Source organism: Salvelinus sp. IW2-2015, linkage group LG13 (genome assembly GCF_002910315.2).
Source record: "Salvelinus sp. IW2-2015 linkage group LG13, ASM291031v2, whole genome shotgun sequence".
NCBI lineage: Eukaryota > Metazoa > Chordata > Actinopteri > Salmoniformes > Salmonidae > Salvelinus > Salvelinus sp. IW2-2015.
This window is the reverse complement of record NC_036853.1, coordinates 33,355,935-33,380,810: the sequence shown is the minus strand read 5'-3', so window position 1 is coordinate 33,380,810 and position 24,876 is coordinate 33,355,935. Positions and strand designations below refer to the sequence as shown.

General features: G+C 45.3%; 1 protein-coding gene across 1 annotated transcript in view; it reads left to right on the top strand.

Annotated features, from left to right (window-relative positions):
- Positions 1 to 24,876, top strand: part of LOC111971232 (auxilin) — a 91,285-nt gene that overhangs the window by 26,610 nt on the left and 39,799 nt on the right. Inside the window, 2 exon segments of the mRNA XM_070446235.1 lie at positions 2,804 to 2,853; positions 12,882 to 13,030. Of these exon segments, the coding sequence (XP_070302336.1) occupies positions 2,804 to 2,853; positions 12,882 to 13,030 (199 nt within the window).

Genomic DNA, 24,876 nt, shown 5'->3' with positions numbered 1-24,876 from the left:
GACGCCAAGGAACTTGAAGCTCTCAACCTGCTCCACCATGGTCCTGTCAATGAGAATGGGGCGTGCTCGGTCCTCCTTTTCCTGTAGTCCACAATCATCTCCTTTGTCTTGATCACATTGTGGGAGAGGTTGCTGTTCTTGCACCACACGGTCAGGTCTCTGACCTCCTCCCTATAGGTTGTCGGTGATCAGGCCTATCACTGTTGTGTCATCGGCAAACTTAATGATGGTGTTGGAGTCATGCCTGGCCGTGCAGTCATGAGTGAACAGGGAGTACAGGAGAGGACTGAGCACGCACCCCTGAGGGGCCCCCGTGTTGAGGATCAGTGTGGCGGATGTGTTGTTACCTACCCTTACCACCTGGGGGTGGCCCGTCAAGATGTCCAGGATCCAGTTGCAGAGGGAGGTGTTTAGTCCCAGGGTCCTTAACTTAGTGATGAGCTTTGAGGGTACTATGGTGCTAAACGCTGAGCTGTAGTCAATGAATAGCATTCTCACATAGGTGTTCCTTTTGTCCAGGTTAGAAAGGGCAGTGTGGAGTGCAATAGAGATTGTATCATCTGTGGATCTGTTGGGGCGGTATGCAAATTGGAGTGGGTCTAGGGTTTCTGGGATAATTGTGTTGATGTGAACCATGACCAGCCTTTCAAAGCATTTCATGGCTACAGGCGTTAGTGCTTTGGGTCGGTAGACATTTAGGCAGGTTACTTTAGTGTTTTGGGGCACAGGGACTATGGTGGTCTGCTTGAAACATGTTGGTATTACAGACTCAGACAGGAAGAGGTTGAAAATGTCAGTGAAGACACTTGCCAGTTGGCCAGCGCATGCTCGGAGTACACATCCTGGTAATCTGTCTGACCCTGTGGCCTTGTGAATGTTGACCTGTCTAAAGGTCTTACTCACATCGGCTGCGGAGAGCGTGATCACACAGTCATCCGGAACAGCTGATGCTCTCATGCATGTTTCAGTGTTACTTGCTCGAAGCGAGCAAAGAAGTTATTCAGCTTGTCTGGTAGGCCCGTGTCACTAGGCAGCTCTTGGCTGTGCTTCCCTTTGTAGTCTGTAATAATTTGAAAGTCTTGCCACATCCGACGAGCATTGGAGCCGGTGTAGTACGATTCGATCTTAGTCCTGTATTGACGCTTTGCCTGTTTGATGGTTCGTCGGAGGGCATAGCGGAATTTCTTATAAGCTTCCGGGTTAGAGTCCTGCTCCTTGAAAGCGGCAGCTTTCGCTCAGTGTGAATGTTGCCTGTAATCCATGGCTTCTGGTTGGGGTATGTACGTACAGTCACTGTGGGGACGACGTCATCAATGCACTAATTGATGAAGCCAGTGACTGATCAGTGACTGATGTGGTGTACTCCTCAATGCCATCGAAAATATGCTAACAAAACAGTTCTGTAGTTTAGCATCTGCTACATCTGCTACATTTTGTATAGACCGAGTCACTGTTGTTTCCTGCTTACATTTGTGCTTGTAAGCAGGAATCAGGAGGATATAATTATGGTCAGATTAGCCAAATGGAGGGCGAGGGAGAGCTTTGTACCCGTCTCTGTGTGTGGAGTAAAGTTGGTCTAGAGTTTTTTCCCCTCTGGTTGCACATTTAACATGCATGGCGGTATACAGCTCATTAAGTGTGGTTTTAGTGCCAGCATCGGTCTGTGGTGGTATGCAGACAGCTATGAAAAATACAGATGAAAGCTCTAGGTAGATAGTGTGGTCTACAGCTTATCATGAGATACTCTACCTCAGGCGAGAAAAATCTAGAGACTTCCTTAGATATTGTGCACCAACTGTTGTTTACAAATATGCATTGGCCCCCGCCTCGTGTCTTACCAGAGGATGCTGTTCTATCCTGCCGATACAGTGTATAACCCGCCAGCTGTATGTTATTCATGTTGTCGTTCTGCCACGACTCGGTAAAACATAAGATATTACAGTTTTTAATGCCCCGTTGGTAGGATATACGTGCTTTCACTTCGTCCCATTTATTTTCCAGCGATTGAACGTTAGCTAGCAGTACGGATGGCGAAGGCAGATTAGCCACTCGTCGCCCGATCCTCACAAGGAACCCCAATCTTTTTCCGCGAAATCTCTGTTTCTTTCTCCAGCGAATGATGGGGATCAGGGCCTGCTTGGTGTTTGGAGCATATCCTTCCCGTCCGACTCATTAAAGAAAAAGGATTTGTCCAATTCGAGGTTTTCAGTCATAAGAGACAGTTGCAGCAACATTATGTTCAAAATAAGTTACAAACAATGCGAAAAAACAAACAAAATAGCACGGTTGGCCTTGGTTTACCAGTGTCCTGTCGTTTATTGTTTCCATGTCCGTTGGTCGTGTGAGTACCTATGCGTTGGTGTAGCTGTTATGCTGCGTGCTTTATATATTGTGTATTACGGGTATTGTCCCATGTCGTTCAATGAGGTTTACCCTCGCTCTTTTGTTTGGGTACGGCCCAGTGTTTTTGTATACGTGTTTGTTTTGGGTGTAAAAATCCCTATTGTGTATTCCTGCGCCTGTCTCCAAATCCTTTATACCAGCGAGACTACTAGGCTACAAGCCCAAAGGACCCCAGGACTCCCCCCCCCCAGATCACTGTCTGTGTATGTTCACTTCAGCAGCTTGCTACAATGTGTGTGGATCATTCAAATACAAATTAGACAAAAACAATCACGTCTTCAAAAAACTGTAGACAAATAACGGTGATCTAGACAATGCCATTACTTTGAAGCGTCATATACATGTAAGAATCTGAATTATTCATATTCTATGACTTGAGAAAATATTACTTCTGTTGCAGGTACACAAAGGGAGAGCTGGACATTGCCTACATCACATCACGAATCATAGGGTGAGTACACATTATTGTCAAATCATACTGTACGTTCTAGATCAACTGTATAAATGGAATGAAAGGAAAGGGGGTGTGTGCCTGTGTATGAATTCCATCAACTGTGTTAATTTATATGCTGGTGCCTTGTGTATGAATGTTCCATCAACTGTGTTAATTTACTGCATTGGTGGCCTGTGTATGAATTCCATTCAACTGTGTTAATTTACTGCATGGGTGCCTGTGTATGAATTCCATATAACTGTGTTTAATTTACTGCATGGGTGCCTGTGTATGAATGCCATTAACTGTGTTAATTTACTGCATGGGTGCCTGTGTATGAATGCCATTAACTGTGTTAATTTTACTGCATGGGTGCCTCTGCCGGGTGTGTTTGGGCTGTTCTAGCTTTAGCACCACTCCGTTCATGAAGCGTACCAGAGTCTAGTCTTCTTCTAACTGGGAATGGCTTTTCTCTCCATCCATCGTTCTCAAACGGTAGCTTTATTTGATCATTATGGGGGTAGTAAGCCTGTATTTGGGCTTCACACGTTTCTTCTCCACCCAATATTTAGACTTCTGGATCTCTCGGTCTCTAGCCTCCTGTAAACCTTGCCTCACTCCCTCCCTACACAACATCTACTGTAAATCTATAGGTGACAGAGGGTGGGATTTCAACAAGAGAGGGTTTGCTCTTGRTTTTTCGGGCCAAGGAGAGCTTTTAGGGTTGGTTGGGATGGGGRTAGGGTGATATTATGATACACAAAAGTATGTGGACACCWGCTCGWYRMACATTTCATTCCAAAACCATGGGCATGAATATGGAGTTGGTCCCTCCTTTGCTGCAATAACAGCCTCCACTCTTCTGGGAAGGCTTTCCACTAGATGTTGGAACATTACTGCGGGGACTTGCATCCATTCAGCCACAARGGTATTAGTGAGGTTGGGCATTGACGTTGGGCGATTAGACCTGGCTCGCAGTCGGCGTTCCAATTTATCCGTAAGGTGTTCGATGGGGTTGAGGTCAGGGCTCTATGCAGGCCAGTCAATTTCTTCCACACCGATCTCGACAAACCATTTTTGTATGGATATCGCTTTGTGCACGGTGGCATTGTCATGCTGAAACGGGAAAGGGCCTTATCCAAACTGTTGCCTCGAAGTTGGAAGCACAGAATCGTCTAGAATGTCATTGTATGCTGTAGCGTTAAGATTTCCCTTCAACAGCCCCAGACCATTGTTCCTCCTCCACCAAACTTTACAGTTGGCACTATGCATTCGGGCAGGTAGCGTTCTCCTGGCATCCGTTGGACTGCCAGATGGTGAAGCGTGATTCATCACTCTAGAGAACGCGTTTCCACGCTCAAGAGTCCAATGGCGGCTAGCTTTACACCACTCCAGCCGACGCTTGGCATTGCGCATGGTGATCTTAGGTTTGTGTGTGGCTACTCGGCCATGGAAGCCCATTTCATGAAGCTCCCGACGAACAGATCTTGTGCTGACGTTGCTTCCAGAGGCAGTTTGGAACTCGGTAGTAAGTGTTGCAACCGAGGACAGACGATTAGCGCTTCAGCACTCGGCGGTCCTGTTCTATGAGCTTGTATGGCCTACCACTTCACGGCTGAGCCGTTGTTGCTCTTCGGCGTTTCCAATTCACAATAACAGCACTTACAGTTGACCGGGGCAGCTCTAGCAGGGCCATCCTATGACGGTGTCACGTTGAAAGTCACTGAGCTCTTCAGTACAGCCATTTTACTGCAAATGTTTGTCTATGGAGATTGAATGGCTTTGTGCTCGATTTTATACACCTGTCAGCAGGGTAAGGGTATGGCTGAAATAGCCAAATCCACTAATTTGAAGGGGTGTCCAAATACTTTTGGCCATGTAGTGTATATGCTAACACATACAAGCGCACACAAACACACACACATTCACACACACATGCACGCACGCTGCATGTAACAGCAGTCTGTCCTCCAGATGATGAGGACGCACTCACTCAAATTAAATGAAATAAAATGTTATTCGTCACATGCTTTGTAAACAACAGGTGTAGAGTAACAGTGAAATGCTTACTTATGGACCTTTCCCAACAATGCAGAGGGAAAACAATAGAAATAATAGAAAAAATRATAACACAATGAATAAATAACGGATAACTTGGCTATATACACRGGGTACCAGTATCGAGTCCTTGTGCRGGGGTASGAGGTAATTGAGGTAGTAGATATGTACATATACGTAAGTAGGGATAAAGTGACAAGGCAACAGGATAGATGATTAACAGTAGTAGCTGCGTATGTGATGTGCAAAAAGGGTCTAAGCATTACCATGAACTTCAAAATGCCTACCGCAGCTCAGTGATGGTAGTGGTTAAAAAAATTGGAGGGTTACCTCTGTAAGTAAAACGTTTTTGAAAAAGGAGTTAAAACTTGCAAATTAGTTGCGCTTACCCTCCACTCGGTCTACTACACCACTGCCGTAGCTCTCTCAGCCGAGGCAATTGTTACAACACATGACACACGCAGAACAGGTGGCCACATCTCAATATAACACATGAGTTGAATCCTAACAGATTACACCCTAAGTTTCAAGAGTTGTCCATAATCATGAGTTAAGTGCCCATTGGAGTCCTTCCTCAGATGGTGTGAACATAAAACACTACCTGTCTTTCCTTACATAATGACATTGATGCAGCGTTGTTTTGTAATTATATTATATATTATTTTTTTTCTCCCCTTTCTCCTCGAATTTTCCATGGTATCCAACGCTAGTAAGTTAACTGATCTTGTCTCATGGCTACAACTCCCGACGTGGCTCGGGAAGAGACGGAGCGTCGAAAGTCATTGCGTCCTCCGAAGCACAAACCCCAACCAAAGCCGCACTGCTTCTTAACTACAACAGCGGCTCCTCCAACCGGAAAGCCAGCCGCACCAATGTGTCGGAGGAACAACCATGCACCCCGCCCCGCCTCGGTAGCGCTCACTTGCACCCGGCCCGCCCACAGGTGGTCGCTGGGAAGCGCGATGAGACAAAGGATAGTCACTACCTCGGCCAATAACCTCTCCCTAACGCCGGACGGCACGCTAAGCCAATTGTGCGTCGCCCCGCGGACCTCGCCGCGGTCGCGTCCGCTGCTGACAGAGCCGGGCGCCGAAACCCAGAAACTGCTGGTGGCGCAGCATAGCACTGCCGATGCAGTGCTCTAGACCCTACCTTTGCGCCACCACGCGGAGCCCTGTAACTATTACAGCTTTAACAATTTAACTTAAGAACATTTCACTAACCTGTAAGATTCCTGTGATCTTGGAGATCTCTGAAAATGACTGGAAGTGTAACTATGCTTTTCCGTAACATTTCATCATTGTGTTCAACCGTGAAAACAGTTCTCATGGGCAACTACAATCCCCTAATATATGTAGGCCTTATGCTCATTGGTGTCTACCCCGTGATATCGGCGACCATCATCAGCTGACACCAGGAAAGAAACCAAAATATTGATGAAAATTAATGAAAGCTAAATAAAATGGCCTATTCTTTTTCTGGCCCACGGATACCCGAAAAACCAATACCTCCACGCACGTGAAACAACAAGCAATGAGCGCTCTAACAGCTGACTGAGCAAAAGCAAAACAATGATTAAATCAACAGGTAAAATCCAAATGCATTGGAGAAAGTGCTTTGATTTTTTTTTAAATAGGACATATGGCAAAATCGCGAAAATGAACAAAGGAAAATACAAAGGAAAATCTACGTGTTTAAAGGAGTCTCAGCGAGGCCAAACTCACTGAGTGGATTCCATGCCTGTAAGACAGGGAAGAACGTTTGCGCAAAGGCCACGTAGAAATAAATGGTTTAAAACCGGAACAGAGAGATGGGGTTTTTTATTTGGAAGCTTTTTATTTCATAATTACCACTGTAAAAACATATTTACCACCGCATTTTAAACAAATAGGAAAATGGTAAAATTAGCCTTAATTTGGAGACCCCACCCAAAGTTTGGACATTTGTTGCATTAGGGGAGCCCCCCCCCCCCCCCCCGCCCGCTGCTTGTAATGTCACACCCTGCTATGGTTAACATTACTTTTCAACCTATCTTGTGATAAGGTGCGTTCGGTGAGAGGTGTAGGGAGTCAGGCGCAGGAGAGAAGGGATATTCTGAGAAGCCGTGTTTATATAATAAATTAATATATATATAGTCCACCAATACACATTTGGCACAGATCCTCTAATATAAGGCTTCTCACAGTCATAGAGCTAGATCTATTAAAACAAAAACCAGAAACTCGTGCCAAAATCCGCACGGATACAAACTCAGTTCCGAAATTTTAAACTACAAAAACGTGCGTAAATTACGAGAACAAGAAATTATCAACGATAAAGAGCGCAAAACCGCCCAAACCCCCCCTACAAGCTTAATCCGCAGAAAAATAAGGCAGAAACAAGTGCCCTATATACACACAGAAATAAACCAATTGAACCAGTGTGTGAAAATGAAGCACAGACAAAAAAAACAGAATGGAAAAAAGGGATCGGTGGCGGCTAGTAAAGCCGGCGACTAGCCGCGCCGCACCGAATCGGGGAGAGGGGTTATTTCGGTGAAGTTCGTGACAGTAAACCGCCCCTCCTGACCGCGCGGCTCCCGCAGCGCGAGCGACGCCGGCTCGAGGACGACCTGAGGAAGAGGCGCAGGGCGATCCGGAATGGAGGCGGTGAAACTCCTTAAGCAATAGGTGATCCAGTACGTCTCTCCACCTGGCACCCAGCATTCCCCTCCGGACGTAACCTCCCAGTCCACGAGGTTACTGAGACCCCCCAACCCGACCCTCGATGTGCCAGTATGGATCAACACTGATACGCCGGCGCCCTCCCCGATGTCCAGGGGGGGCGGAGGCGATCTCCCGCACCTCATCTTCTTGAAGCGGACCAGCCACCACAACGGCCTGAGGAGAACACATGAAAACGAGGGGTTAATACGGTAAATAAGGGGAGCTGTAACCTATAACACACCTCGTTTAATTCTCCCTCAGGACTTTGAATGGCCCCACAAACCGCGGAATCGCCAGACAAACCGCGGACCCAGCTTCCGGCAGGGCAGGTGGAGGGGCGAGTTTTCGGTCGAGAGCCAGACCCGGTCCCTCCGTGTGTACACGGGGGCCTCGCTGCGGTGGCGTCGGCACTGGCCTTCTGCCAGCCCTTTCGGCCCCGTTGAAGGTACCCCGTGGGCGGCCTCGCCAGGTTCCCTTGAGCGTCTCACCTCCAATCGTCTTCACTACAGGAGCCTCGGTCCTGGCTCTGATCCATGGTACCAGGAACCGGCTGTAACCCAACACACCATTGGAAGGCGACAGGGTTCGTAGAGGAAGTTGCGGAGTGAATCTGGCCATCTTTGCCCACGGATGTACTTCGCCCACTCCTGGCCGGTCCTGGCAATACGACCGCTAGAAACCTATCCCACATCATGGTTCACTCTTCCACCTGCCCATCTAACTCCTCGGGTGAAACGAGGTAAGGCTGACCGAGACCCCAAACTCGTTCATACACGCGCTTTTCCACACCCTGGACTGGAACTGGGGACCCGCCCGACAGAAACAATATCCATCAGGCATACCCGTAGTGCCGGAAGACGTGAGTAAACAGGGCCTCCGCCATCATGTAGGGCTGTACGGGAGACCGGATGCAAAGGGAGGAGACGACAGACTTAGAAAACGCGATCCACAACTGAGCCAGGATCGTGGTGTTCGCCCTGGATGGTGGCAGAATCGGTCAAAGAAGTCAAGCCGACAGGTGTGACCAAGGCCGCCGTGGAACGGGAAAGGGGTTGTAGAACTTCCCTCTGGGCAGGTCCGTAGGAGGCCTTGCACTGAGCGCACACTGAGCAGGTGAAGGACACATAAAACCTCAACGTCCTTGGCTAAGAGTGGACCACCAGTACTTCCCCACTAAGAAACATTGCACGTCCTAACGTCCAATCCCCGGGTGACCAGAGGAAGGGGGACGTGTGAGCTCCACCAATTACCCTGTTCTCCTAACTCGCAGCGGAACGTACACCCGTTCCCGCTGGATCACTGTGGTGGAGTAGGCTCAACACGCGAGCTCTGCGTCAATGTTCTGCGCTGCGTCCACTCCCCACCGTCACAGGTGCACTAGACAAAGAAGCCGGGAGGAATGGGCCGCAAGGATCGATGGCCCGCTCCTCCGTATCATCAATAGGTTGGGAACAGTGGTCTGCCTTAAGTGTTCTGGGAGCCTGGTTCTATAGGAGAATGGTAAACTAAAATCGGTGAAAAAACATGGCCCCACCTTGCCTGACGAGGGTCAGTCTCCTCGCTGACCGAATGTACTCTAGATTACGGTGGTCAGTCCAGATGAGAAAAGGGTTTGGGCACCCCTCAAGCCAATGTCTCCACACCTTCAGAAGCTCTGACAACGAGCCATCAACTTCCCCCGATTCCCCCACGGTCAGAGTTTCGCTCCGCCGGGCTGAAGCTTCCGAGAAAAGAAAAGCACAGGGGCGAGCTTCGGTGGCGAGCCGAGTCACTTATGGAGAGCAACGCTCCAAGACCCAGCCTCGGATCCGTCCACCTCCACCAATGAATGCCAAGAGAGGGTCCGGATGCGCCAGCACGGGAGCCGAGGTAAAAATGAGCCTTCAGGCGACCAAAAGCCCTGTCCGTCGCTCACCGACCACCCACGACGCGCCGGTCCCCCTTCAGCAGTGGACGTAATGGAGCAGCCATACTGCCCAAAACCTCCGGATAAACTCCGGTAGTAGTTGGCAAAACCCTAAGAGAAACCGCTGCAACCTCCTTTACCGTGGTTGGAAGTCGGCCAATTAAACGCACGGCTGCAAAATGCGGTCGACACTCATCACCAACCCTGATGTGGAAAATGCGATACCCAAGAAGGAGACGTGCCTGTTGGAAGAACAAGCTTTTGCTCAGCCTTGACGTAACAGGTCTGCTCCAACAGTCGCCCAAGGTACCTTGCCGCACGCAGGTACACATGCGCGGGCGTGTAGCGGAATAGACCAGAATGTCATCGATGTAAAACACCACAACCCTGACCTCGTGCAAGGTCCCTGAGGAATTCTCGTCTTAACAAAGAATTGGAAGACTGCTGGAGCATTCTTCAAGCCCGAACGGCATGACGAGGTACTCATAATGGCCGGTATTGGTACTAAACGCTGTCTTCCACTCTCTCCCTTGCCGGATACGCACCGAAGTTATAAAGCACTCCTGAGATCCCAGTTTTGTTGAAAAAACCGTGCTCCGTGAAATGACTCAATCGCCGGTGGCAATGAGACGGTAGCTCGGTAACTATCACCCCACCGTGTATGGAATTTAGACCTCTAAATAGTCCCAATCAGGTTACGCAGACCTCCCTCCTTCTTCTTCACAAAAAAGAAACTCAGAGGAGGCAGGTGAGAATGGAGGTGCCGAATGTACCCCTGCCCCAGAGATTCAGATATGTATGTCTCCATAGCCAACCGTTTCCTTCCTGGACATGGGGATACACGTGACTCTGGGAAGTGCAGCGCCTACCAGAGATTTAATCGCACAAATCCCCTCGTCGATGACGGTGGTAATGTGGGTCGCCTTCTTTTTTACAGAAGCGTATAGGGCCAAATCGGCATATTCGATGGAATGCGGCTACGCATGGAGACTTGGTCTGGACTCTCCATCCGTTGTAGCACCGATGGAACCCTACCACCTGCCTGAGCAACTCCTGCCCCGACACCCCTGTAGAGCCAATCTGTGTTGCCACAAATCCTGGGGTTGTTGACGGGCCCAAACCCAGGGATCCCCAGCACCAACCGGAAACGCAGGAGAATCAATGGAGTGAAAGAGACAATTCTCCTCCTTCATGATCCTCCTGCGTGACCAAAATGCCCATGGAGCCGTGGCCTCCCCTGACCTATAGCCCGACCCTAATGGTTGGCTATCTAGAGGCCGTGTCACTGGAAGGGTTTCCAATTGCTGAACAAGGGGGTCCATAACCTGTGCGCTAACCGGGTCAATAAAATTCCGCCTGCCCGCCCTGAATCTACTAAGGCCGCCTTATGCTGGGAAAGAGGAAATTCAGGGAAAAACAATCCATAACAATACATGTTGACCAAACAGGGGCTCTGGTGAGCCCTGGTGCCGACTCACCTGAGGTGTCCGAGCAGTGTTCGGCCTGGGTCTCGACTCCCTGGAGGACCCCCCCAGCACCGGTCAAGCATGTGCCCTCTTGCGACCACAGTTGGCACGTGAAAGGCCCCCCCCCCCCCCCCCCCCCCCCCCCCCCCCCCCCCCCCCCCCCCCCGCCCCCCCACCCCCCCACCCCCCCCAACCCTCCCCCCCCCCCCCCCCCCCCCCCCCCCCCCCCCCCCCCCCCCCCCCGCTCCTCCGGTCGCCCCGCTTCGCAGCAAACCATCCTAGCTCCATGGGTTTGGAGTGGTGGGAGCTGGGGAATGGAAACCTTGACAAGAGCCCGATCTGGACGTCCGCTGGGTCGCCTAGCAAGTTGTCCCAACCGAGATGGACATGTCGAATCAAGCCTGGTCCAGAGGAGAGGTGGTGTCCTCTACCAGGCCAGCTCCCGTAACGGTACGTCCTCACGCAAACTACACATAGTGAATCGAAATCAAGGCCTGTCGTTCCATCCCGGCGCCAGCGCCAAGGTCGGAACTCAAAGAGAAAAGGCCTGAGCACTCCTCTTCTCCGCCTCAGATGGGACCAGCCGTTCAACCCGCCGCTCGATCCTCAAGGTGGGTGATCGAACACGGCCCGAAAGCGTCGGGTGAACTCTGGGTAGTGGTCCCCTCGCCGAAGTCAGGATCGATACCATAGCCCGGTTGGCGCCACTCCAGGGGTTTTACCTGAGAGCAGGAAGACGAGGGCTCACGCTCTCACCTCCCGAAGGAGCCGGACGAAACGGTCGCCAGGTAATGGTCCATCTGGAGATAGAACCCGCTGGCACTCTGCCGCCGTCCCATCGTACCTCGGGAGGGCGAGTGAAATCCTCTGTGCTCAGGCAAGAAGGAGAGGGTAGTGGTGACTGAATTGGGGGTGGCTGATAACAGGTGTGGGAAGGCCACTCCTCCCCATGCTTCCATCGTGCGCCATCACCTGATCCATGGCGGTCCCGCAGCCTTGGTGGTAAACACCTGCCGGTGTGGTGTTGAAAACGTCGCTCCTCTCACGTACCCTGGGAGTGGCGTCTGCTCCTCTGAGCTCCATATTTTTTGGTGCGGATTCTGTAAAGGTGGCGTCCTCGGTGAGAGTGTAGGAGTCAGTGCGCAGGAGAGCAGATACTGAGAAGCGTGTTAATATATAATTATATATATATATAGTCCACCAAATACAACATTGGCAAGATCCGCTCTATATTAAGGTTTCCTACATTCATACGAGGCAGATCAAGTGAAAATACAAAACCGAAAACTCGTGCCAAAACGCACGGAGGAACAAACTCAGTCCGAAAATAACTACACGTGGCGTAAAATACCGAGAACATAGAAATATCACGATAAACGAAGCGCAAAAACCCCCAAAGCTTTAATCTCGCAACTAATAGTGCAGGAAACAGTGCCCTATTATCACCACAGAATAAACGCAATTTGAAACCAGGTGTGAAAATAACATCAGACAAAAAACTGAAAAGGAAAAAGGATCGGTTGGCGGCTAGTAAAACGCGAGCCGAGCCGCCGCCCGAAAGTCGGGAGAGGGTATCTTCGGTAGAAGTCGTGACACTACTTTAACACAGATGAAATGTAACTCTAACTACATTAAACCACATAGAGTACAAGACTCATCTTTTTAAATTATTAGTATGATTCCCTGCCTGGTTTGTGTTTGTAAACCCCTAAAGCCACAGGTCCATAACCTTGAAGGGGTTTCCAAACTGCACAATGCAGATGGAATGAAAGTGAAACCCCATGACAGTGTGTAATAATAGTACTGGACTGTATATCCTGGCATGCCTCATCACCTCTATGGTCATTGGGATTGAACATATGTCTCCCTCTCTGTCCCCTGCCATTGTCTCCTTCTCTGTTCCCTGCCAGTGATGTCATATCCTGCGGAGGCGTTGCAGATCGGCAACCAGAACCATGTGGAGGACATCCGCTCTTTCCTGGACTCACGGCACGCAGACCACTACACCGTCTTCAACCTGTCACAGCGCAACTATCGAGGCGCCAAGTTCTCCAACCGGGTGAGACAGATACACACTGAGTTTACCAAACATTAGAACACCTTCCTAATACCTTCCTAACACCTCGCCCCTTTTGCCCTCAGAACAGCCTCAATTTGTCAGTGTCGAAGCGTTCCACAGGGATGCTGGCCCATGTTGACTCCAATGCTTCCCACAGTTGTGTCAAGTTGTCTGGATGTCCTTTGGATGGTGGACCGTTCTTGATTCACACAAGAAACTGTTGAGCGTGAAAAACCCGGCAGTGTTGCAGTTCTTGACACAAACCGGTGCACCAGCCACCTACTACCCCGTTCAAAGGCACTTAAATGTTTTGTCTTGCCCATTCACTCTCTGAATGGCACACATACACAATCCATGTCTCAATTGTCTCAAGGCTTAGAAATCTTTCTTTAACCTGTCTCCTCCCCATCATCTACACTGATTGAMGTGGATTTAACAAGTGACATCAATATGGGATCATAGCTTTCACCTGGATTCACCTGGTCGATCGATGTCATGGAAAGAGCAGGTGTTCTTAATGTTTTCTATACTTAGTATATATATATATACTATGTGTGTATACAGTACCAGTCAAATGTTTGGACACACCTACTCATTCAAGGGTTTTTCTTTATTTTACTATTTTCTACATTGTAGAATAATAGTGAAGATGTCAACTATGAAATAACACATATGGAATGATGTAGTAACAAYCAAAAAAGTGTTAACCAAATCTAAATATATTTTAGATTCATCAAAGTAGCCACCCTTTGCCTTCATGATAGCTTTACACACTCTTCGTATTCTCTCAACCAGCTTCACCTGGAATGCTTTTCCAACAGTCTTGAAGGAGTTCCCACATATGCTGATCACTTGATGGCTGCTTTTTCTTCATTCTGCTGTCCAACTCATCCCAAACCATCTCAATTGGGTTGAGATCTGGTGATTGTGGAGGSCAGGTCACCTGATGCAGCACTCCATCACTCTCCTTGGTCAAATAGCTCTTACACAGCCTGGAGGTGTGTTGGGTCATTGTCCTGTTGAAAAACAAATAATAGTTCCACTAAGCGCAAACCAGATGGGATGGCATATCGCTGCAGAATGTTGTGGTAGCCATGCTCGTTAAGTGTGCCTTAAATTCGAAATAAATCACAGACAGTGTCACCAACAAAGCACCATCACACCTCCTCCTCCATGCTACACGRTGGGAACAAACATGCAGAGATAATCCGTTCACCTACTCTGCGTCTCACAAATTCACGGCCGTTGGAACCAAAAATCTMAAATTTGGACTCATCAGACCAAAGGACAGATTTTCACCGGTCTAATGTCCATTGCTCRTGTTTCTTGGCTCAAGCAAGTCTCTTCTTATTATTGGTGTCCTTTAGTAGTGGTTACTTTGCAGCAATTCGACCATGAAGGCCTGATTCAYGCAGTCTCCTCTGAATAGTTGATGTTGAGATATGTCTGTTACTTGAACTCTGTGAAGCATTTATTTGGGATGCAAATAACTCTAATTAACTTATCCTCTGGGTTTCTTTTCCTGTGGTGGTCAACTATATATATAGTTGAATTCGGAAGTTTTCATACACTTAGGTTGGAGTCATTARAACTMGTTTTTCAACCACTCCACACATTTCTTGTTAACAAACTATAGTTTTGGCAAGTCGGTTAGGGCATCTACTTCGTGCATGACACAAGTAATTTTTCCAACAATTGTTTACAGACAGATTCATTCATTTATAATTCACTGTATCACAATTCCAATGGGTCAGAAGTTTACATACACTAAGTTGACTGTGCCTTTAAAAAGCTTGGAAAATTCCCTTAATAGTTAAGAGTTACCAGCAGATGTCTTGACATCGAAAAAGGTAGCAGGTCAGTGATTCATGCAGCATAGACATAGTGGTAGTGGTTATATATTAGGCATATCATGTGAAATCATTGAAATAGGCATCGTGGAAATCATTGAAATAGCCTCATGTGAATCATGTGAAATGGGCTCCATGTGAAATTGTGTGAAATAGGCCTCATGTGAAATCTGTGAATAGGCCTCATGTGAAATCATGTGAAATCGGCCTCATGGAAATAGTGAATAGGCCTCATGTGAAATCCTGTGAAATAGCCTCATGTAAATCATGTGAAATCGCCTCATGTGAATCCTGATAAATAGGCCATGTGAATTGTGTGAAAAGCCTCATGTGAAATCATATTGAATAGGCCTCATGTGAAATAGGCCTCATGTAAATCCATGTAATAGCCTCATGTGAAATCCTGTGAAATAGGCCTCATATGAAATCATGTGAAAATAGCCTCTGTGATCATTCTGAAATAGCTCATGTAAATCCTGTGAATAGCGCTCATGTGAAATCATGTGAAATAGGCCTCATGGAATCATGTGAATAGGCCTCATGTGAAATCATGTGAAATAGTAGCCTAATTGAAATCATGTGAGATAGCTATGTGAAATCCTTGTGAAATAGGCCTCATGTGAAATCATGTGAAATAGGCTCATGTGAAATAGGCCTCATGTGAAAATCATTAAATAGGGCTCATGTAAAATCATGTGAAATTAGGCCTCATGTGAAATCATGTGAAATAGCCTCGAAATCCTGTGAAATAGGCCTCATGTGAAATCCTGTAAATAGGCCTCATGTGAAACTTGAATAGGCCTCATGTGAAATCCTGGATACTAATAGTGAAATAGCCTCATTAAATCATTATGCTCGGAAATCTGTGAATAGCCTCATGTAAATATGTAAATAGGCCTCATGTGAAAACTGTAATAGCCTCTCATTGTGAATCACTGTTGAAATAGGCCTCGTGAAATCCTGAAAAGGCCTCATGTGAAATCCTTAGCTTGCTACATCCATTTTTTTACATAAATGAATGATAGATACCCATTGATTCTTGAAGATATAACTTATAAAATGCCTAATGGGCTTAGTTCAACTGTCGTAGCCCATCAGAACCCATAGCATTAGCTTGTTTGACTCCAATGTTTGTAAACCATGCAAATGGAAACAAACATTGTATAGCCTCAAAACATAGTTTAATTCTATACCGTTGATACTGTATCGTTGATTGATATTCCTTGCATCCATACCTGTCGATAAAATTCAAGAGTATTACATTTCTCCAGGCCCATCTCTCCGTTTTTTGTTGTCCAAAACAGAGCGGGGAGTGTTTGTTGTTGTTTCAATGAAGGATTCTAACTTTCAAGTCTAAAGTCACGACATCCTGCAGCTCAGACTCTGCTCATCACTGGTACAATGCAGCTGAAATGGCTGTGCAGTCTGCAGTTTCCTCGCTCATGTAGATATTAGTGTATTGGGAAACTGTGACTTCAGAATGGTTTCTCTCTCTCTCTCTGGTAATGTCATTGTAATTACGTGACTCATCATGACTCGTGATTTGTGCACATGTGCTGCCACGCAAGGGTGTCACAAATAATCTCTTTCTCTCTCTCTCTCTCTCTCTCTTCACCCCCTTCTCTCCCCACTCTTTCTCTACAACCCCTCTCTCCTCCCTCTCTCTCTCTCTCCTTCTCTCGTCCCCCCCCTCCAGGTCTCGGAGTGTAACTGGCCGTCCCGCCAGGCTCAAGCCTGCACAATCTGTTGCGGTAAGTTAAACATGCACAACTGGCTCAAACAGAACCCCAAGAATGTGTGTGTCATCACCTCTCCGGTAAGACCAGACCCAAATTCTTATTCATCTTTTTTCACACTGTCCTTTTTCCTCTGTTCCTCTTCTCTTGTTTACACGCCATTCCTTTCTCTCCATCTCCTACGCCCTTCTCCTTCCCTTCTTATTGTTGCTTGTCCTGAGAAACCATCATTCAATTCAATACAATTCAAGGTGCTTTATTGGCGTGGAAACATATGTTAACATTGCAAAGCAAGTGAATGAGATAATATACAAAAGTGAATCTCATTCACACTCATCCTCACTTCTTTCTTGTTTACACACCATTCCTCTCTCTCCCCATCTCTTCCTTCCATCTCCTCACCCTCCCCTCTTCTATTGTTTCCTCCCTCCCGTCCTGGTTTGTTTTGGTTTTCCTGGTTTTCCTGGTTGCTGGACTGCCTGACGTCCAAGGGAAACACAGCTTGATACTTAGGCTGCTGTTTCAGCTTCAGTTTCCACTGAGCTATTTCACTGGCATTGCAGACCTTTAGCAAAGACAGATGGTCTCTTGTTCAAGAGACAATAGAACAATTGTGGACTACAGTAAATATAATGACAAAAACCTTGATGTCCGTTTCTGTAGCAAAATAATTATGGGTAGAGAAAGATATACATATTTAGAGTGTGCTGTACATATTTGACTACTACTACAGTACACGATGACTATGGAATAGAATGCTTTCCATCTTGCCGTGTGTGATTTTATTGTGCTTGGCAATTTATCGCGATTGAGCAGTCACTTTGGTATTTATGAGAGTTCTTCAAAAATAATTTCCGAAAACTTTATGTTGCGTTGAAGCAAGAACGCTGGATGTATTTATAACTCTGGATATGTTTATTAAACAAAAAGAACAGGAAATCTATTTATATACCGTCTGTTTACTAACACTACAGATGGCAGCAGATACGTGATAAACTCTGCGTGTGGAGTCCCTGTGTTATGCTAGTGGAGGATAAGTAGATGTGGGCTGAAAAACAACAATCCTTGTCCCAGCAAAACAGATCAGGGACCAGTCTACAGATAATGGCCTGCACAGGAACATGAAATGGCTCTCCTAGTTTTTAGGAATCATGCATTAGTTGTGTGAAGTGATGCACTGTAAAGCTTGCTGCAACTCTTTTCATCTATTGCTCTCTCATTCACCCTCTTAAGGATGGGCGTGCCTCCCTCGGGTGTGCTGGTCTGTGCCTGTTCTGCTTTTGCCACCTCTTCAGCAACCCAGTGCCCGCCATGCAGCTACTCAGCGCCAAGAGACCCGGCTCAGCCTCTGGCCCTCACACCGAGCAGGTGCGTGTGTTGTGTGTGTGCCTGTGCCGGTTTATACTGATTGATTGCCGTTAATTTCAATGGAAAACACAAGATTAGCAAAGTAAAATAAAATGATCTTCAGAAGGTATTCATACCCCTTGTCTTATTCCACATTTGTTGTGTTACAGCCTGAATTCAAAATGGATGAGTTTTTTTTTTTTCTTCACCCATCTACACACAATACCCCATAATGATTAAGTGAAAAACGTTTTTAGAAATGTTTGGAAAATGTCATAATTGATCATGAAATACAGAAATATCTCTTTACATAAGTATTACACCCCTGAGTCAATACTTTGTAGAAACCCCGTTTGCAGTGATTACAGCTGTGAGTCTCTAAGAGCGTCCACACTTAGATTGTACAACATTTGCCCATTATTCTTTTCAAAAATTCTTCAAGATCTGTCCAATTGGTTTTGATCTCTGGCTAGAAAAGCATTTTAGGCTTCCATAGATTTTCAAGTAGAACTGTAACTTGTCCACTCAGGAACATTCACTGTCGTCTTGGTAAGCAACTCCAGTGTAGATTTGGCCTTGTGTTTTAGGTTATTGCTCGCTGAAGAGTGAATTAGTCTCCAGGTCTGGTAGAAAGCAGAATGAAGCAGGTTTCATCTAGGATTTTGTATGGCTTAGTGCCATTCCGTTTCTTATCCTGAAACCCCCAGTGTCTTAAAGGTTACAAGCCATACCCATAACATAATGCAACCACCACTATGCTTGAAAATATGGAGATGGTACTCAGTAATGTGTTGTATTGGTTTTGCCCAAAAATAACACTTTGTATCAAGTTAATGCTTTGCCAAAAAATTAATTATATAGTGCCTTGTGCAAACAAGATGCATTTTCAGCATATTTTATTCTGTACAGGCTTCCTTTTCACTCTATCCAATTAGATTAGATTGTGGAGCAACTACAATGTAGTTTGATCCATCCACAGTTTTCTCCTATCACAGCCATTAAACATGGTGAAGCCCTGAGCAGTTTCTTCCTCTCCGGCAACTGAGTCAGGAAGGACGCCTGTATCTCTGTAGTGGCTGGGTGTATTGATTACTGTCACTCCCTGACCATAGAAGCCCTCGTTCTCTATGTGTATTAGGTTCAGCCATGAACAAGGGTGTTTCTAGTTCAATATTTCTATGTTTGGGTTTGTATGTGTTCCAATTAGAGGCAGCTGGTTAATCGTTGCCTCTAATTGGGATCATATTTAGGTAGCCATTTTCCACCTGTGTTTGTGGGATATTTGTATGTGTTGGGTGTTGCCACACAAGTCACGGTGTCTTGTTTATGTTTTGTTTAAGAAGTTTCATTTAAATAAAATGTGGAACTCAGGAAACGCTGCCGCCTGATCCGTCTCTTATCAGCACCGTGAAGATACAACATCAAGAGTGTAATTATAACTTCACCATAATCCAAAGGGAAATTCAATGTCTGCTTTTTTTTACCATCTGCTGACCAAAAGTACCTTTCTTTGTAAGTCATGGAAAACCTCCTGGTCTTTGGTTGAATTTGTGTTTGAATTTTTGTTTTGAAATTCCTGCTCGCTGAGGACCTTAAATAATGTTATGTGTGGTACAGAGATGAGGTAGTCAATTCAAAAATCATGTTAACACTATTATGCAACACGTGTGTGTCCCTGCAACTTATGTGACTTGTTAAGCTCAATTTTACTCCTGAATTTACAGTTGAAGTCAAAAAGTCTACCCAGGCCTACCAAGATCCACACAGAGATACACATGGGAAACTGCCCCTGTTCAGACATCCATTTATTACTATCTGGTGCACTGTAATGCGAAAACACACAATACCAACATGTATGCAATGTTTTATAATACATTACCCATAGGCACTCAGCATTGTTTCATGTCAAACATGTGACATAATATTATTGACATAGAATACCCACTGGAAACTGTGAGTGGATAGGACAATGCATAGAACTAGATCAGGATGAAAGACTGAACTTGGAAAGTTTGTCTCACAGTGAGGCAGAARTGAAGTAGTCTAAATAGGACTCCAATGACTCCTCAATCAGGAGCCGTGTCTACAAAGCGTCTCAGAGTAGAGAATAGTGCTGAGAATTGAGGGCGGCAGGTAGCCTAGTGGTTAGAGTGTTGGACTAGTAACTGAAAGGTTGCAAGATCAAATCCCCAAGCTGACAAGGTAAGCATCTGTTGTTCTGCCCCTGAGCAAGGCAGTTAACCCACTGTTCCTAGGCTGTCATTGAAAATAAGAATTTGTTCTTAACCGACTTGCCTAGTTTTATTTAAAAACAATAGAGACATTTCACTCCTACTCTTATGGGTCAAATTAAAAGCTATGCATGAAGCCTCTTTAGTCATAAGAGTCCTACCTAGTCTACATATATTTAGGAGACTCCATGAGCTGTCCAAACTAGTTAAGAGTTACCAGCAGATGTCTTGACAATCGAAAAAGGTAGCAGGTCAGTGATTCATGCAGCATAGACAAACAATTGCTTTGGAGTTGTTTACATTTTTGTTGTTGATATTTCTATATAATCAACCCGTAAGTAATCTCGACCTACATGCCACAGTAGCTCTTGCGCTCTTGACAATGATTTCACTAGGCCTAATTCACATTACATGCCTAAATATAACCACTACGCTAACAAATAATCACATATTTTTCTTTCGATTATTTCATTATCATATTCTTTCAAGTTATTCCTTTGGAGCGCAATATCACGTTGTCAATATATGTTCACTTTGATTGTGTTCGGTGAAAATGATAGACTTAAAAAAATATATATGCAACATTATCGGCAAGCGACTTGCCTACTGTGCCAAAGCGATTGAATTGTTGAGCGGGAGGGATGAGTGTGTTGATATAACAATAATATCATCAAAATTCAATGATTTCAAACGTTTTCTCACTACAACAGTTTATGTTGTCTGGCGATGCGTCATGGCGATTGGTTATTCCCCTTAATTTGCAACAATGTCAATGTGCGTTTTTTACTATCTTTGTGTTGCCTCAAACTGTTGTGATTTCCAGCTGAGATAAACTTTTATGAGTTGATTTTACTTCTGGCTCAGAGTTTGTCTAGATTCCTAGCACCTTTTCTGAGACGCTTTGTGGATATGGGTCCTGGTCCCCACTCCAGCTTCTTTAATTTTCAGTGACTAGATGTTATGCTTGGATTCTATCTGGCTAGAACGTTCCATCCAGTTAATGGGAGAACGAGGCACCAGCCTTCAACCATCATCACCCCTCTCTCATTATGCAGGCAGGCAGGCACGCACGCACGCACTCACATACACACAAGACACAATAAAACTCCTAGCTCAAAGTAGGTTTTAGGATGATGTTAAAGGTCAAATACAGCTGTTTTTATCTCAATATCAATTCATCTCTGGCTAACAATTAAGTACCTTACTGTGATTGCTTTCAATAAAAATGGTCAAAAAAGAAACAAAAAATAGCTTCTTAGCAAAGGGCAATTTCTCAAACAATAATTTAGCTATTACTGTCTGGGAGTGGTCTGAGTGGGGAGGGGAAAACTGAAAATGAGTTATTATTGGCAGAGAGGTTTGGAACTCTCTTTCTTATTGGTCTATTAACTAATTTATTGCATGATATCACCATGGAAGGCCAAAACTCCATCCCAACAAAGGATGATATTTCAGGTGGTCTTTTCAAACAACTCTTAAACTAAAAGGGGCGTTATCAGCATTTTCACAGTATTATTCTAACCCCATAGTGTGGAAATATACAGTGGGGAGAACAAGTATTTGATACACTGCCGATTTTGCAGGTTTTCCTACTTACAAAGCATGTAGAGGTCTGTAATTTTTATCATAGGTACACTTCAACTGTGAGAGACGGAATCTAAAACAAGTAAGTAATTAATTTGCATTTTATTGCATGACATAAGTATTTGATCACCTACCAACCAGTAAGAATTCCGGCTCTCACAGACCTGGACCTGTAGTTTTCTTTAAGAAGCCCTCCTGTTCTCCACTCATTACCTGTATTAACTGCACCTGTTTGAACTCGTTACCTGTATAAAAGACACCTGTCCACACACTCAATCAAACAGACTCCAACCTCTCCCAATGGCCAAGACCAGAGAGCTGTGTAAGGACATCAGGGATAAAATTGTAGACCTGCACAAGGCTGGATGGGCTACAGGACAATAGGCAAGCAGCTTGGTGAGAAGGCAACAACTGTTGGCGCAATTATTAGAAAATAGAAGAAAAATAGAAGAAGTTCAAGATGATGGTCAATCACCCTCGGTCTGGGGCTCCATGCAAGATCTCACCTCGTGGGCATCAATGATCATGAGGAGGTGAGGGATCAGCCAGAACTACACGGCAGGACCTGGTCAATGACCTGAAGAGAGCTGGGACCACAGTCTCAAAGAAAACCATTAGTACACACTACGCCGTCATGGATTAAAATCCTGCAGCACACACAAGGTCCCCCGCTCAAGCAGGCGCATGTCCAGGCCCGTCTGAAGTTTGCCAATGACCATCTGGATGATCCAGAGGAGGAATGGGAGAAGGTCATGTGGTCTGATGATTCAAAAATAGAGCTTTTTGGTCTAAACTCCACTCGCCGTGTTTGGAGGAAGAAGAAGGATGAGTACAACCCCAAGAACACCATCCCAACCGTGAAGCATGGAGGGTGGAAACATAATTTTTGGGGATGCTTTTCTGCAAAGGGGACAGGACGACTGCACCGTATTGAGGGGAGGATGGATGGGGCCATGTATTGCGAGATCTTAGCCAACAACCTCCTTCCCTCAGTAAGAGCATTGATGATGGGTCGTGGCTGGGTCTTCCAGCATGACAACGACCCGAAACACACAGCCAGGGCAACTAAGGAGTGGCTCCGTAAGAAGTATCTCAAGGTCCTGGAGTGGCCTAGCCAGTCTCCAGACCTGAACCCAATAGAAAATCTTTGAGGGAGCTGAAAGTCCGTATTGCCAGCGACAGCCCCGAAACCTGAAGGATCTGGAGAAGGTCTGTATGGAGGAGTGGGCAAAATCCCTGCTGCAGTGTGTGCAAACCTGGTCAAGAACTACAGGAAACGATTGACTCTGTATTGCAAACAAAGGATTCTGTACCAAATATTAAGTTCTGCTTTTCTGATGTATCAAATACTTATGTCATGCAATAAAATGCTAATTAATTACTTAAAAATCATACAATGTGATTTTCTGGATTTTTGTTTTAGATTCCGTCTCTCACAGTAGAAGTGTACCTATGATAAAAATTACAGACCTCTACATGCTTTGTAAGTAGGAAAATATGCAAAATCAGCAGTGTATCAAATACTTGTTCTCCCACTGTATATAAAACATAGGAAAATCGAGTTTTTGACATCAGGGGGCCTTTAAAACACTTCCCAGACAAACTCTTGAGTTTTTTCTAAGATGGTAATCTTGACAGTTTGGGTTCTGCAAAGGAAAGATTGTGATGACACTCATTGACATTGTTGCAAATGATGGGGAATAACCAATCGCAATGAGGTATCGCCAACTGTGAATCTATAGCACGCTTCAGACAACCACAGTGAATGTGACTGTACATCAAACGTTGCAATGGTAAAACGTTTGATATCATTTCCGCCTGACACGATCACTTTGTCTACTCTTATTATTGCCTAACATGTTGGCATGCATAACTTTTTTGTTAACCAATTCTGATGGTTGTCAAATATTTTGACAGCTGAATTTTGACAATATTACCATTACTGAGACACTCGTCACTCCTGTTTGACAACTCAAAATCGCTTTGGCACAGTACATCAAGTCACTTGCTGATAATGTTGCATACAATGTTGCATACAATGTTGCATACAACGTTGCGTACAACAAACATTTGAAAGGTCTATCATTTTCATCGAACCCAATCAAAGTTAACATAAGCCCTAGATGCCTTCAGTTGCCCATCTAATCTTTTTTAACAATGTGATGTTGCACTCCAAAAGGATAACTTGAAATACATGCTTTAGGTAATTAAATAATCGAAAGAAAAACTTGTTTATTTATTAGCGTAGTGGTTATTATTTAGGCATATCGTGTGAAATCATTGAAATAGGCATCGTGAAATCATTGAAATAGGCCTCATATGAAATCATGTGATATGGGCCTCGTGAAATTGTGTGAAATAGGCCTCATGTGAAATCATGTGAAATAGGCCTCATGTGAAATCATGTGAAATAGGCCTCATGTGAAATCATGTGAAATAGGCTCGTGAAATCATGTGAAATCCTTCGCTGCTACATCCATTTTTTTTTAACATAAATTAATCATAGATACCCATTGATTCTTGAGAGTATAACTTATAAAATGCCTAATGGGCTTAGTTCAACTGTTGTAGCCCATCAGAACCCATAGCATTAGCTTGTTTGACTCCAATGTTTGTAAACCATGCAAATGGAAACAAACATTGTATAGCCTCAAAACATAGTTTAATTCTATACCGTTGATACTTATCGTTGATTGATATTCCTTGCATCCATACCCCTGTCAATAAATTCAAGAGTCATTACATTTCTCCAGGCCCATCTCTCAGTTTTTTTTTACCAAAACAGAGGCGGGGAGTGTTTGTTGTTGTTTCAATGAAGGATTCTAACTTTCAAGTCTAAAGTCACGACTATCCTCCTGAGCTCAGACTCTGCTCATTCACTGGTACAATGCAGCTGAAATGGCTGTGCAGTCTGCAGTTTCCTCTGCTCATGCAGATATTAGTGTATTGGGGAAACTGTGAATTCAAAATGGCTCTTTCTCTCTCTCTCTCTGGTAATGTCATCGTAATTACGTGACTCATCATGGTACCTCGTGATTTGTGCACATGTTGCTGCCACCGCAAGGGTGTCACAAATCATCTCTATTTCTCTCTCTCTC